Source organism: Triturus cristatus, chromosome 1_2, assembly GCF_964204655.1.
Source record: "Triturus cristatus chromosome 1_2, aTriCri1.1, whole genome shotgun sequence".
Lineage (NCBI taxonomy): Eukaryota > Metazoa > Chordata > Amphibia > Caudata > Salamandridae > Triturus > Triturus cristatus.
Window position 1 is genome coordinate 701,262,313 of NC_140580.1, and position 14,000 is coordinate 701,276,312.

General features: G+C 41.7%; 1 protein-coding gene across 6 annotated transcripts in view; it reads right to left on the reverse strand.

Moving 5' to 3' along the window:
• The window catches only part of KCNMA1 (potassium calcium-activated channel subfamily M alpha 1), a 1,447,720-nt gene that overhangs the window by 380,593 nt on the left and 1,053,127 nt on the right, over positions 1-14,000 (reverse strand). For 2 of the 6 annotated variants that reach the window (XM_085608563.1, XM_085608562.1), the window contains exon 19: positions 1,334-1,510. The exons of the other annotated variants lie outside the window; for them this stretch is intronic. In XM_085608563.1, coding sequence (XP_085464689.1) covers positions 1,334-1,510 — 177 coding nt within the window. The remainder of the gene's footprint in view (positions 1-1,333; positions 1,511-14,000) is intronic. 6 annotated transcript variants of the gene reach the window in all.

The following is a 14,000-nucleotide window of genomic DNA, read 5'->3' on the forward strand; positions in this document are numbered from 1 at the left end:
GAGAAATATATCAATTTCTCCTTGTTTTTTCCTTTTTCTATGTGTGATGCAGGGTGGGTTCATGATACAACTCTAGCTCATGACCTGTGGTTCAGAGTTGCCTATACTTACCAAACAATTCCTCATTGCCTAGATTGCCATGGCTGAAAAGTCCTACATCATCAACTGACCTGTCAAAAACTGCAGCTTCCGCCCAGGTGCTTCAATTTACGGTAATACTTCTATAATGCATTCTATATGTTTTAATGGGAAATAAAATCTAATATGAAAGATACTTTCTGTTTCTTTCTTACTCAATGACAGATTGAGCATGAGGCATGCACATCAATTAGGGTTAAGGCAGTAGCAGCTGGTCTTCCCGGCTTGCCCTTTGGTACACCTAGACTTCCCTTGGTCACCTTGCCTCAGAAGTCATGGATTAAGCCCCCAAAATAGAAAGTAAACAGAGGCTTAAAAGTTCTGTTAATTTCTGTATTTTTCACTCCAACCCTTTCCTTATTAGTTGAAAACAGGAGAATGTTGAGGGCCCTAGGTTGGGGCAGTGGAACAAACTTGTGATGTAATCGGTGTGAAAGGTATCTGATGTAAGTCCACTACCAGTAACATTTTGGTGAAATGACGTCCATAACACAAGGGTTCCAGGAACCAGAAAAACATCTGCGTTGATAGCAAAGTGGCTGGTTGGAGTTCTACTCCTGGGGTCTGAGTTTAAAAGTATTTATCCTATGGATTGTCTATGGCTTGCGGTACTTATTAATAAATGTCAGCGTGTTCTTGGGAGTAAAAAACATAAGCACTTTAACTAAACCAACACGAAGAAAGGTAACTTAGAACACCATGACAGGTTCTAGTTGTCCAGCATGGGTCGCCATTGTGGCAATCCTGCTCAGGAGAGCGTGATGCGCATGCGCAGTTCAGTAATCTTCCAGCATTCAGAGACGCGTATAGCACGTATGCATTACAAACTTGTATTATCATAAGCCATCTCTTACACTGGCTAAGCATCATTTTCATAAGTATGAAAAGTACACACCAGACATTACTGTATTGCACTTTCTGGGGTCCCGCATGCTGCAGCATGGACCCACATTGTAAGAAGCAACAAACAGCGTAAACAAAAGTTCTATTGATACAAAGATTAAAGCGACTAAATAAAAAAATGATAAAATATCTTATCGTTTCATTTCAGAACTGAACAAAAAAGCTTCAGCCCAATACAAAAAAAAAAGAATAAAGTAAAAATATAGAAGGACTACAATGTTACGACACAAGACGGTGATGACCTCACAGACGCCACAGACATGGAACAGCATGTGTTGGTGTTGAAACTTACAGGCACGTACACTGGTGGAGCAATCATTATTAACAGAGACAGAAGAAAGTGGGAAGGCTCGTTCGAGGGTGTCCATGTTACTATGAACACTGCCTGACATGCACGAGCAGTCGGGATCAGAACGTCCGCAATCAAAGCAACATGCCAGCCTCATTCTCTTGTAGACGGACATCTTGGCTAAAACCATGTGTTGGATGGGAGGAGAGGAAAAGCAGCAGGTTAATGGCAAGGTTTCAATCATCACAAGGCAGCAGGAAGGTATATCGTTCTGTATGTTTCACTAGCAGTTTGTAAGACAAGCTTTGGCGCATGTCAACAGTACCAACCCAGGGGAGGGGGGAGGAGGGCGAAAAGAATCATGACAATAGAAAGGATGAAATCAGTGCAATGAGAATAATGCCAACAACTTGGAAGTGTGTCCATGCAGAAGAGAGGCTGTCAGAGGTGTGCGCGTAGTACCAAACAACTTCCAATCTTGAGACATGAGACTAGCATCAGCCTTCAATTTAAGTTCAATTAAGAGGGTACGTAAGTAGTCATGGGCTAGGGACATCTCCGTTGCTGAATTTTTGAAATCTCCTCATGATATAGATATCAGCGGTAACTATGTCATGCTCAGATGGAAGGCACCACTTGATTGTGCTACCCCAGCATTTACACGCGTACAATGGACATGTGTAAATGCCACCTTAATTTCTCGTCATCTAGCTTATAGGACTATTCTCAACTTTTGGGTACGCGTGTGTGAAATATAGTGATTTATTTTTGGGAAAATTTGTGAAATTCCATGAAAATGTTGTGTACACAAAATTAAACTATAAGTGCCAAAGTTGGTTTGCTGACCTCTTGCTTCATTTTTATCACGAGAGGACATATTATGCTTAAAAAAGATACCACAGGAGGCTGGAAGAAATTCACGAGTTTAATCAAATTCTCTTTTCACAGAGTGATTTAAATTTCACGCAGACCTACTTTTGACTTACACTTAATACCCTTGCCTCTACCTTAAATTTTTCTGTTTTTTTTTCAGGAAATATTTCGGAGAACCTACATTTGTAAATAATTATAAATACATCCTGCTTTTGAACAATTGAGGAAAAATTTCAGTTTATTTTCTTGGAAAATCTAGTTTGCAATTATTTCTGTATTTAGAACTACAAGTGCTGAATGATTCTCATGTTCATTATGCATTGGGATTTGTACGTGATATATACTGCTGCAAAAAAATGCAATAAATACATATTTTGCCTTAAGATACGGATCATCCAATGGGTACGCTGAGATTAGCATATGAACTAGTTTAGGTACTGTTAGAGTTAAGGACATTTCACCCGCACAGCTGAAGCTTCAGAATGGTAGCCTGATTCCCAATACCCTATGTCATCAGATCACATTTTTGAAGGTTCATGAGAGGACCGACAACATTGTGTACTGCTTTTCTGGAAACACCAACCCAACCGGCACATCTGTTGGTCTTCGCCTCGATACTGCCATACATTCGAATAACAAAGGTAGACTATTTCAGGTATATCCACAAAGCAGGAGCTGGGTCATGTTGAGAGGAAGGTAATTAGGCCTGTAGTACATACTTTACAGTTGTGAGTCATTTTAACTCACTCTCTTATACCAGGTTCCTCACACTTGTGCAATCGACTATGACTCGTAGCCATGGCTCACAGAAGACTGGGTGGTGGAGCACACATTAAATTCAGGCTTAGAGAGAAAGAAAGATGGCGGACATGGCTGAACCAGTTATCTGGATCCTAGTGAGTATCTCGCTCCATAGCTGCAGGAACAGGTGAATTATTCTATGCCAGGGGTTAGACATAGGGAAACCCCTGTCTGTCTGTAGAATTTATATAATTTCCAATTACTGAAAAATACCTCATTCTGGATCCAAGTGCAGGTTTGATTATATAACAAACAAAACCATATAACAATAAAGTCAGGGTGAATTTTGTTTCTAACAGAAAGCAATGCCACAAACACCTTAGTTTATAATGGGAACCTTACGTTAGTCAGTTAATCAAACACGTTCTTAACGAACCAGAATTCTTGGTTTCTGCAGTGGGTTTTAAGAGAAGGAAACTGAGCCTTCTAGATAAAGCTGAAGATGCTGACCCTAGTCAATGTTTGATGCAGAATGGGACTTTTGGGATCAGTCAGTGCACTATTCTGTAAGTCAACATGGGCATCACTGTATGGAACATTTTCTAAATCAGAATTCACAGAAGTGCTTAAACCAATAAGTATCACCCATGACACCTCCCATTCAGCGCCGGGTCTTGTGGCTAGTGAGCTAATGCATCCTCTGTAGGGGCCTGTGTTCAACTTCATGGTCACAGGTTCAAAGCCCAGTAGTTCCTCTCAGCCTTTTATCCTTATAAGGTCGATAAAATGAGTACCATTGAGTTGATAACAATAAACCTCTGATATTTAGTGCCCAGATACCCTTGGGTGAACGTGTGCTTTACAAATGTATGTTATGTTATTAACACAAACACAAAATGCTCTTGTTAATGCAGTCGTACAACGGCCAGAGGAAGACTGAGTAGTGATGAGTTCACCTAATGTTAGCTTGATGTAGTCTGTAGACACTGTTTCCACATTATTTACTTCTGCAAAGGGGATCGCAGAAAGGGAGATGTTCAGCTGTAAAGTGTCTTACTACCCACAGGTGTCCAAGCACTGAAAAGATTCAAAGATATTCATAAGGCTCAGGAGCACCACTATGCCTTATCTATTTCAGACACGCGCCTCTAAGAACCTGCGGGAAGGATTTCATGACCATAAAGATGACTTCAGCTTGAGATAGATTTCATGAGCAGGTTGAGAAGGCTGCTACGCAGAATATTGTGACTACTGACCACAAGCTCTTTGCCTCAGAGTATGCCAGCCGATTGTCTGCCAAAACAGAAGGGCCAAAAGAAAAACCCCATGGAGGTGGCAAAAGGTTGCAATACATTTGGACATAGACGGTCGAAAAGCCAAAAGGGCCTGATGATGGTCTATATGTTTTCTTCGAGTTTATCATGTGAAATAACATAATTTCAAGAAACCATGAGTCCGTGGCCATATACGAACTTTGAAGCAGAAGGCTGCCTAAAACCCTATACATGAATGATGGACTACTATGACCGAGATTGAGGGGGTAAAGCTAAGACCTGATTAGAATCCAGTAAAATGTAGCTTCTAAGAGAGCATGGGTTGGATCCCAGATTACCTGAATAAACAGTAAACTCCATCAGCTTGGTAGCCAGGATTGAACCTTAAAGACAGTAGCATCTGGGAGAAAAGCAGAAAGAGCTGGTTAACTGAGAACCCTATCTGATGGCTGGTTTTCAAGATGAGCTGAAGGCTGGAGAAGGCCAGTTGAAGTGTAAAATATTTGATTGATTTGTCTTCCAGTTATGGATAGAGACAAGCTCCCCGATGTGCATATGGAGGTTCAACTACATTTAGGGACATATATGAAGACCACTGGAATCACGCGAAAGATGACTCAAAGAATTGTTCAGTTGCTGTTTCGTATCTTGTTAAGTGGCCAATACAATCTGGAAAGTCTGCACTTCTGACACGATCTATTCAATACATCTTTTGCAGTTATGTGAGCCTTTTTTGATGCAGCACCATTGCATTTAATTACTGTATCTACTGCTGCGGCTCCCCAATCAGACTCGCTATATGAAAGTTTCCTTTATCCATCGCTAGGCAAAGGTTTATCTGCAGAAGACGCCATCAAATCTCTGCTTCGAGTTCCAGGTTGTCGAATTCTCTTCCACTTACTCTATGCTCCACTTTGCATTTCAACTTCAGAGAATGTTTTGAAAATAAATCATTTCCCCAGTAATTGTGTTTCTTTCAAGATAATGTTCTAGCAACTTTTCTAGAGGTAGTTTGTTCTGCTGTCATCAACCCTGGGGGGACCTGGCACTCTGAAGGCACTTCCTTGGCAGCTCCTTTGGTACCAAAGACCTGACCTTGCACCAAAAGACCAAATCAGTTAGTAATGGAGGAATAATTGCATATCCTCTCAGTCTCTCCCCATTAGGAACGACTATCTCAAAAGTTAACGGAAGATATTCTTCTTAACAGTTGAGATGAGGGTGGTCCACTAGAAGAGTGGAGCCCCTCCCACTTATACTACTAGCCAATCTCTGCACAGTACTTGATACTTGACACTTGGTACCTGCTCGATCTCTGTTGCTTATGAATGAAAATCCCGGTCGTACATTGTTTACAACGAAGATCTCAGGACCATGACTTCACCAAACAGGAGAAGATCTAAAAACACTAAGCATGTTATATGAAATAGAATGTCTGAGTGAGGATTCAACAGGTGCTTTTGAGTCACTTCTTCTCCCCTACAGAGCAGAAGGACCTGGGTAAAGCACACAGGCAATCAACACCAGTGAGGCCAGAGGTAGATGGGTGGGATTGTATGCATGGCTATTCTGACGCAATGTGTGGTGTTTTAATCGAGGCAGAAAAAGCTATGAGGCGGAAGTGGAAGGAGCAGGATGTTAAAATAATGTCCAAAAATGAATACATTATTTTCAGTGTTTCCAAAAATGGTTCTTCTGGAAAGTGAAAATGAAAAAATTGACCTAAGAGAAATGGTTGTCTTCTCTGCATGAAACTAGGGTTCTAAGGGGTAGCACAATCAGATAAGAGAACTTCCTTCAGGGAAGTTTGTAAAATAAAGCAGCCTTCCTGGAAGTCAATTAGAGAAAATGTCTGCTCTCTAATCCTACTCTCTGGCTTTGTTGAGAAATGTATTGTCAAGGACCCTCTTGCTTGTACAAAGAGTGAACAAACTTTAACATAAGAAAAACTGTAATAGTTAAGAGATAATACTGCAATAATATTTTTGATGGGCATGGTTGGGAAATGGTGGAGCCAATTCCCTTTTCTGGACAGACAACTATTTAAGGAGAGGCTTGATAAGGGATCGCATACAAGTCTCAGACCTCTCAGTGCAATGGACACTTTTTCCAAAATGTTATAACATTAGATGCATGAATCAGATTTCATTATGGCACATGTCAGGGTCTCCTCAACAGGAGACTGTGAAGCTTGTCAGGAACAGACACCTTTGGGGGAGTTCTCCAAAATCAGCATGAGAGACATCTGCAAAGAGCAGCAAGCATCGAGCTGGGCACTGCATGGTGACAGGGTTCATCATCAAGCCATCATACATATTGGTCCAACATAATCCTTAGCCAGGTGAGGCCAGAGTTTACTCAATAGTGGGAATTGCCCTGCTGCACTTTCTGGTGTGAACATCAATACAGATTTCAATTCCTGAGCATGAAAACTATGACAGTCTTTATTTAACTGTTTCTGCTCTGAAAATGGGATAAAAGAGAAATTCATGGGGCAGAAAAAGCTGGCCTTTGCTAGGGTCTAAATTATTTTTCGAATATGATTTGTAAACAGCTTTTTTGAAAGCCACTGCATCTTATTCTTTTCACTGATTGGTCAGCATTGCTCGATCTGCACAGAGGTGCAATGCCACATACTCAACATTTGAGTGTTCCACTGCAGACATAAATTATACCCATGGGTACTGCATCCCTAATCCATTATTATGCAAGTAGAAATAATTTGCAAAGATGAACTGGTCTCTCGCTCACCTATATCTTACATACCATTTTTTCTTTGTTTTTCTTTCTTCTTTCGCCCTTTTACTTTTCATAATAGAAAACAAACTTGTTATATATTCATTGACTTTTGCTCTTTTTCATACTCTAAACTATTTCATTAAGTTGTACTCTAATTATTATTGTTTACTATTGATGTTGTATTGCTTTTGTTGCCAATTCTCTTGTTTTTAATACTTCAATAACAATTATATTAAAAAAAGATGAACTGGTCTGCCTGGGATCATTTGCCTTTTGCTGCAGGCTAACAAGGACTCACAGTTGAAGGCAGTTGACCTCCACAATGTCAAAGGTAAGATGTCTCACTGTCAGGTATCCTGCACGACAAATGCCAGGAACAGAGGTCCTCTCCCTTGAGCAAGTCTTCATTCCTGGGATCATAGCCAAGCTCATAGCTTCAACCCACACCATTGATAATCATGAGGAGACTCAAATATTACTCTTTGAGCCCAACCTCTTTGACCAGCAGCAGACTTGTTGTCACAGAACAGTGTTGTGACTGTACACTATTATGGTGTGGCTGCCAACCATCATACAAACACTCTATCTTTCTGCTGCCATCGGTTCATTGTATTGGTTGCCACTGATAATGGAGAATCATGGTCAGATACTGACTTTGATTGACAACACTTCTTTAAATCTAAGTTGGTTATTTAGAGTTTGGCAGAATGATATATCGCACAAAAATTGGTAGATGGTCCGTCCGCTATATTTGGAGTGCCACTGGCCTGAATGCACTCTCATTATGGTAAAAGGGATTCCTACCCTCCAACTTCCAAGCAAATAAGGCTTTTTGTAATTTTACTGCAGATAACCAAGGACAGATATTCTGCGAAGCTTGGATGTATGTGTTTACGAGACATCTCTAGGCTTCACTCCAGCTCTTTCCTTTTGCTCAAAGAGAAGGTACTGGCATTCAGAAATATACAGAATATATTTATTCTTTGCGTACACATGTAGAATGTCTACCAGCCACCTTCTTACCACTCTGTAACCCTTGACCCGCCGTATTCTGGTCCGGATTGTAGACAAATATTATTAATTAAAGCACAGTTTGGTAGAACCACGTGTCTCTAATTTTGTGAATCCATTATTTTACTTGGCTTATCACCACTGCTTGAGTGTATGGTCTTGACTCTTTATTTTACTTTATTTTTTCATCAGTCTTTTGTTTTCTATCTGAACTTAATTTACGAGTATTCAAGGTCAACGATGATGGCTTCATTCAAAATGACTCAATAATGTTGAAATTGGTCACAAATTGTATTTTACCCAATTTCATATTATGAATTATGTGCAAACTGGCTTCAATCACTGTCCCTTTGACTGCAAAAATTCGTCTAGATTTTACATAGATGAATTCCACCACATTATTCTCCATTCCTACTAGAAACATTTGGGAATTGGGCTCTAACACAACCCATGGAAATTCGGTCGCCATCGATTACCAGAATTCCCTGACAGTTTTCCTACTCGGTTTTAAAGAAACACTTGAATGAGGCTGTGAATATTTTTTCTATTGAGTGAAGAATACATTTAGCTGTTTTATGGTTTTAATTCACTTCCACTGATTTAGTGATTATTACTTAATCTTAAAACTGATCAACAGACTAAAAGCCAGAAGTTTATATTCAGTGGCATGCGACTGCTTTCATAATTAATTATCCCCAACCCAACATGAGGCAAAAGTCTTAGAGGAATTGGTAAGGTCTTAGAGGAAACAGACCCCAAGGAGCTGCAGTCCCCTTATGTATAAGAGTGATTGAGTGAGGAATTGAATTGATAATTGTTGAATCTGTTTCCAGGGACTCATTGAACTGAGCGCTCATTGAAGGCATCAACTGGAAACTGATTGTTGCACTTAATGCCCTGCATTGAGCATTATGTCGGACCAATATGGCTGATGGCTTGAAATGAACAAGCGAGGATTGTACAAACGGGAGCTGACTCACCACTATCAACCTTTAAAACTTAAAGCTTGATAGCTGGACATGAAACATAAAAATCCTCGTCAACCAACAATGTTTGAGGGCAGGATGTTAACTCTTCGCTGATTTCTATGCATTGATTTTCTTTTTTTTTCTTAATAAAATGAAACACACCTATATAGTGGACAGATCTAGATTCTTTCACATGGGTCAAGTGATTATGTGGACAATTGGGTATCAGTAAATTTCAGGTGATGGCAAAGTTATGAGACGTGAGAATACCAGGCACTAGCAGAGATGACTGAGTGGCAGCCTCAGCAGCAAGCCCCATTCCTCAAGTATCAACATTATTAATATCCTTCAGAAGAGGGCTCTCTGGGGTTCCAGCCAGCATCAGGCAACCCCAGGAGAGAAACATGCAGCGTGCACATAGCAGGGTCTGTTCAGATTGTGGACTGCACTTTGGTCCTGCCAGGTTGTTCATGACACAGTGTTTAGCAGCAGTCTTTGGCCCCTCATGGATTCTCCCACTAGTCCAACCAGTAAATTAGAACGCTGACCCGAAGTACAATATGCTCAGGTTCCTCAGCCATTCCTTTAACCATAAGCCTCAAATACAGCAATAATGCATCTGTAACTTTCCAAAAATATGATGTTGATAAAGATGGAAAGGAGACAACCTTTCACAAATCCTTAAACATAAGCTCTGTTTAAATAAGAAAGAGGCGGGTGTCCTACATAACATTTAGAGTTTGGCAGACAGGCTACTCCATCAAGACGGTCCTTTTGTTGGCGACTTGCTGACTAGTCCTGCATGGCTGTGCCTTGAGCTGGAGTAAATTCAACAGATCGCGTTTGTAACTGCGTGTCCCTTTAAAAGAAAAGTAAAAATAAAAGAAGGCCTGGCCCCATGCTCTTTGACATGGACAGCACACTAACATCTGTCTCCTGGAGGACCCCTATCATCAGACAACAAAATCTACTCACCCTTTCAGGGATTGCACAATGAGATCTGTATGTGGTAAATTTACCAACGGGACTTCTGAAGGAGATTTATTTACATATTATAGTTACATTTACAATTTTATCTACTCAGGCCCTAGGGGTCATGTGCAATTACCTATGACCTACTGCTTGGGACTTAATTGTGCTACAGTGTCTCTACTAACATAGGGTGCAATGAATGAGTTTTGATTACATCTTCATATATTTCTGAGCCGAACAGGTTTATACTCTCAAAGCCAAATTTGGCCGTACAATGGGCTTAATCGAATAGCCACTATTTCATGTTAAATCTTACTTGGCCTTTGGTTTATTTCATACAGTAATGAGAAGCATTTAGATAACTCTACAAGGGACCGTCCTTTCCATGTAATTGTAGACCTCAGGGCCATGACATGGGATTGTAGTACTGGCCGATCGGTTTGAACCCCATGAAACTTGAAAACGTTTACTAAATATTTCTATGCAAATTTCCCTTTTATAAAGCTTTTCTGTGCACAATAGAAAATAGTTGCAGAATTTTACTCTGCAACGTTACCAATTTCAAAGCCTTTTCTCTTCCCTGGGTCACTGTGCAGGGCAAGAATACTAGGGGCCTTAGTTAATGTTTGGCAGGCAGGACATCGATTGGTTGGGCCACAGCCAGCTTGCTAAACATTTTTTTTAGCAAACTGGCTCTTTTTTACTGAATGCTCCAGCTGACGTAAAAAGAGCAAGCATTGCATTGAAAAGCCATTAGCGTAGCTGCTAACTTCCAGCTTTTGAGCTTAGTCACTGATTGTTTTGTAATGGCAAGGTTTTTGTAAGACTTTATTATTGGGGAGCCCTGGGCCCTCAGTAATATTTAAAAAAAACATAGGCTAACAGGTACATTTTTGGGGGGTTTCAAAAAAGCTCACAGTGGCAGAGCAGTCAATGGCACTAAAGGAAACAACTTTGGGCCCCATTGAGATGTCGGGCGGAAGGCTATCTGACGGCTCATCTATGGCGTTCCGCCCACCATCTGAGGCATCAGTCCGACCACCATATTATGATACCTGCAGTTCCACTGATGTCTGCTGGGGGAATCCACTCCGCCTCCGACGGGATCAAGCAGCCCATCAGGGCGGAGGGTGGATCACATTCGTCAAAATGGAGGCGGTGCCTGCTCAGGCACCGCAGTGAGGATTACAATGCACATTTCCTACAGCCTTTCTGTGGCTGTCCCATAGAAAGGCTATCAGAAACAGACTGTGGGGGCCCTTAGCAGGACCCCTGTACCCCTGCAGCCTCTGCTATGAGCCCTGCAGAGCACCAGTGGTGACCCTGAAACATCCAGGCATTGTGTGGCTGGCACCACATGGTGCCGGCCATGTGGTGCATGGATGATTAAAAAGTATATATTTTCCATAGCGGCTTGTGCTACTGCTCTCAGCACAAGCCGCAATAGGAAAGATACACCTTCCGACTGTCACGAAGGTGGTCGCAGCCTAATTTGGGAGGCGGGCCCTCTGACTACTTGTCGGCCAGTCCCGTTTCTGACACAATGCCAGTTGGATGCTCGTCTGACAGGCATCGTAATGGGGTCCTTTGTGTGTGGATGTGCTCTTTGTGAAACAGCAGAATTGTATCACTCACTCACAGTGAAGTTAGCCCATGGCTGACCCATAGCCTCACTTTGTATGCTATAAGGGGTGGAAAAAAAATGTAAATGACACAACAACTGGCCAATGGATGACGGCTAGCTGAAAGCCCTATACATAAATATTTTATTTATATAATGTTATTAAAGTCAAAGGCCTTTGCTAACACCAGAGCTTAAAACCTTCAGTCACTCTACCATGCTATGGTGGCATGGTGACAGGATGAACCGGTCTTATCTTTTTTTTCAAACTCCCAAAATGCATGGTGGCAGCAGAAAGAAAACAAAGAGGTGACATGGCATCTAAAGTGGAGGAATGCCAAGAGCCACATTATTTGGCAGTGCGGACTGGTAACAGATGTTCCGATAGTCGAGACCATTGTGGCTCCACCCTCAGAAACAGCAGCTACCCAACTCTAAATGACGCGGAGAAGTGAGAGGTGGCGGGCACGTGACATAGTCCAATTCTTGGCAGATGCTCCATTACCGTCAACCTCTAAATGACAGCCAAGCTGCATTCTGCAAAGTATAGCCTAAGTAGAAGCATTTTATTGGTGTAAAAATGGATACGTGCAACAAAAACGGATAGAAATGACAGGATGTTCACACCTAAATGGTAAATCGTATACCCTGGAAGCCTCACCATGTTCTGAAATTTTGCATAGACCATTGAGAAGGTCCACAAAAGCACTTTTCCACATTGCGTGCTTCTACTCATGTCAAGGGGCCCTGGCATCGAACCAGCTCGCGATATGTGCTCAACCCTGACCAGCCGCTGCCGGTAAGAACGGTGGGGCCAGGTGAGGGGGGATTTCGAGAGACGACCACGAGGGACATGTTTCTATTTAAAATGGTGGCCTGGAAATAGAGGGCTTCCAATTATTACACCAGTTCTCTCACACATACCATACCACCCAAAAAATGTAATTTAAATCCATTTGGTTATTTTTCCTAAATTGGTCCCATCCAAAGACTGCTGTAAAACATATGTCAGAAGAACCTGTATGTTTTTAAATTCTGCAAACAACAGTCCCTGGTTTTATGCTACCCCGGGCACATGGGCAGTGTTCAAGCATGTATTGTAGGCCGCACCCTCTCTCTCGTGACTGGCATGTGGTGGGATAGGCGGCACTTTCAACAGCACTTGCTGGAAGTCAATGAAGAGAAGTGTGCACCTGTGTCCTTTTAAGTGGCTGGCGGAGAACCCACCAATTTATCCCCAACCCTGCATCAGGGACTGTTTATTCCGTGAACTGTGACCCCTCTTCATGCACCCACAGGCAGTTTTTCGTTCACATTTTTTTTTTTTAACATGCAAAATAAATTAAAACAACCTCCTTCAACAGAATTAATTATTTGGCATTACATGGCAAGACTTTAGTAAAACATTTCATGAAAGACAATCACAAAACCGAACAGTCATTTCATTTTTTGGGGTGAAACTATATACATAGATCTCAACAGAAACAGGAGCGGGCATGCGGTTCATTCCTTACACAAGAGGGTGACGCACTCAGAGCGACAAGTAAAGGGAGAGACACTAAGTAGGGTTAGTAAGAACAATGAATGACGTCAGAGACGCGACAATGATTGGTGAAGATGGAGCACCACACATACTGCTTCTTGTCATCAGGGCACTCTGTGACGACACACGGGCCTGCCTTCCCCTCGAGTGCCATCACGATAATAGCAATCAGCAGAGGGCCGAGGATTTTTTTCAAACAGCTGTTAAGCATCCCTAAACAATCCTAAAACAACACAGAAATAAGTGCCTACATTATTGGGGGTGGGGTGGTATGCTTGAGATACCTACTGGCCGAAGCTACAAGTGGGCATGGGCTGCAGCGCTACGACACCCTACTTGATTTGTTGCTCTAGTTTAGACCAGCAAATAAACTACACACACAAACACAGATACGAAAAACACATTTAGAGATTTCACGTACAAACTGATAAGTCAGCCTCTCGCTCTCACAGAGTAATTAGTGAATCGACCAATGGCTGTGGCAATAACACCTCAAAAATGTTGTCTACTGTGCTTCAAGTATAAAGGGCCCAACAGTTTGGTAAAACTGCTACTTTACCTGAAAACCTACCATGGGATTTATTTTGGGAGCAAAATGATAAGGTGTGTTCTAATGAAATACATAAAATATAGAAATGGGCCTTAGAAACGACATTAACGCTCAGCGAGTGAACAAAAACCCTCGTGCCTCTGCTGATGTCCATATACAGCTCACCCACTCCATACCCGGACTTCCAGTGTCCTCCCCTCAGAAGTAGATATTCACAAGAGTTAGGCATCAAAAGGCTAAAACGTTGTGCTATGGCGGCATCTAGTGGCTAAATATAAAACAGCAGCTCGTTCACGAAAAATAAAACTCGGGAAGGGTTTGGTTGGGATGATTAAATACATATATTTCTTCACTTCGTCAGAAGTAAAGAAATTAAGA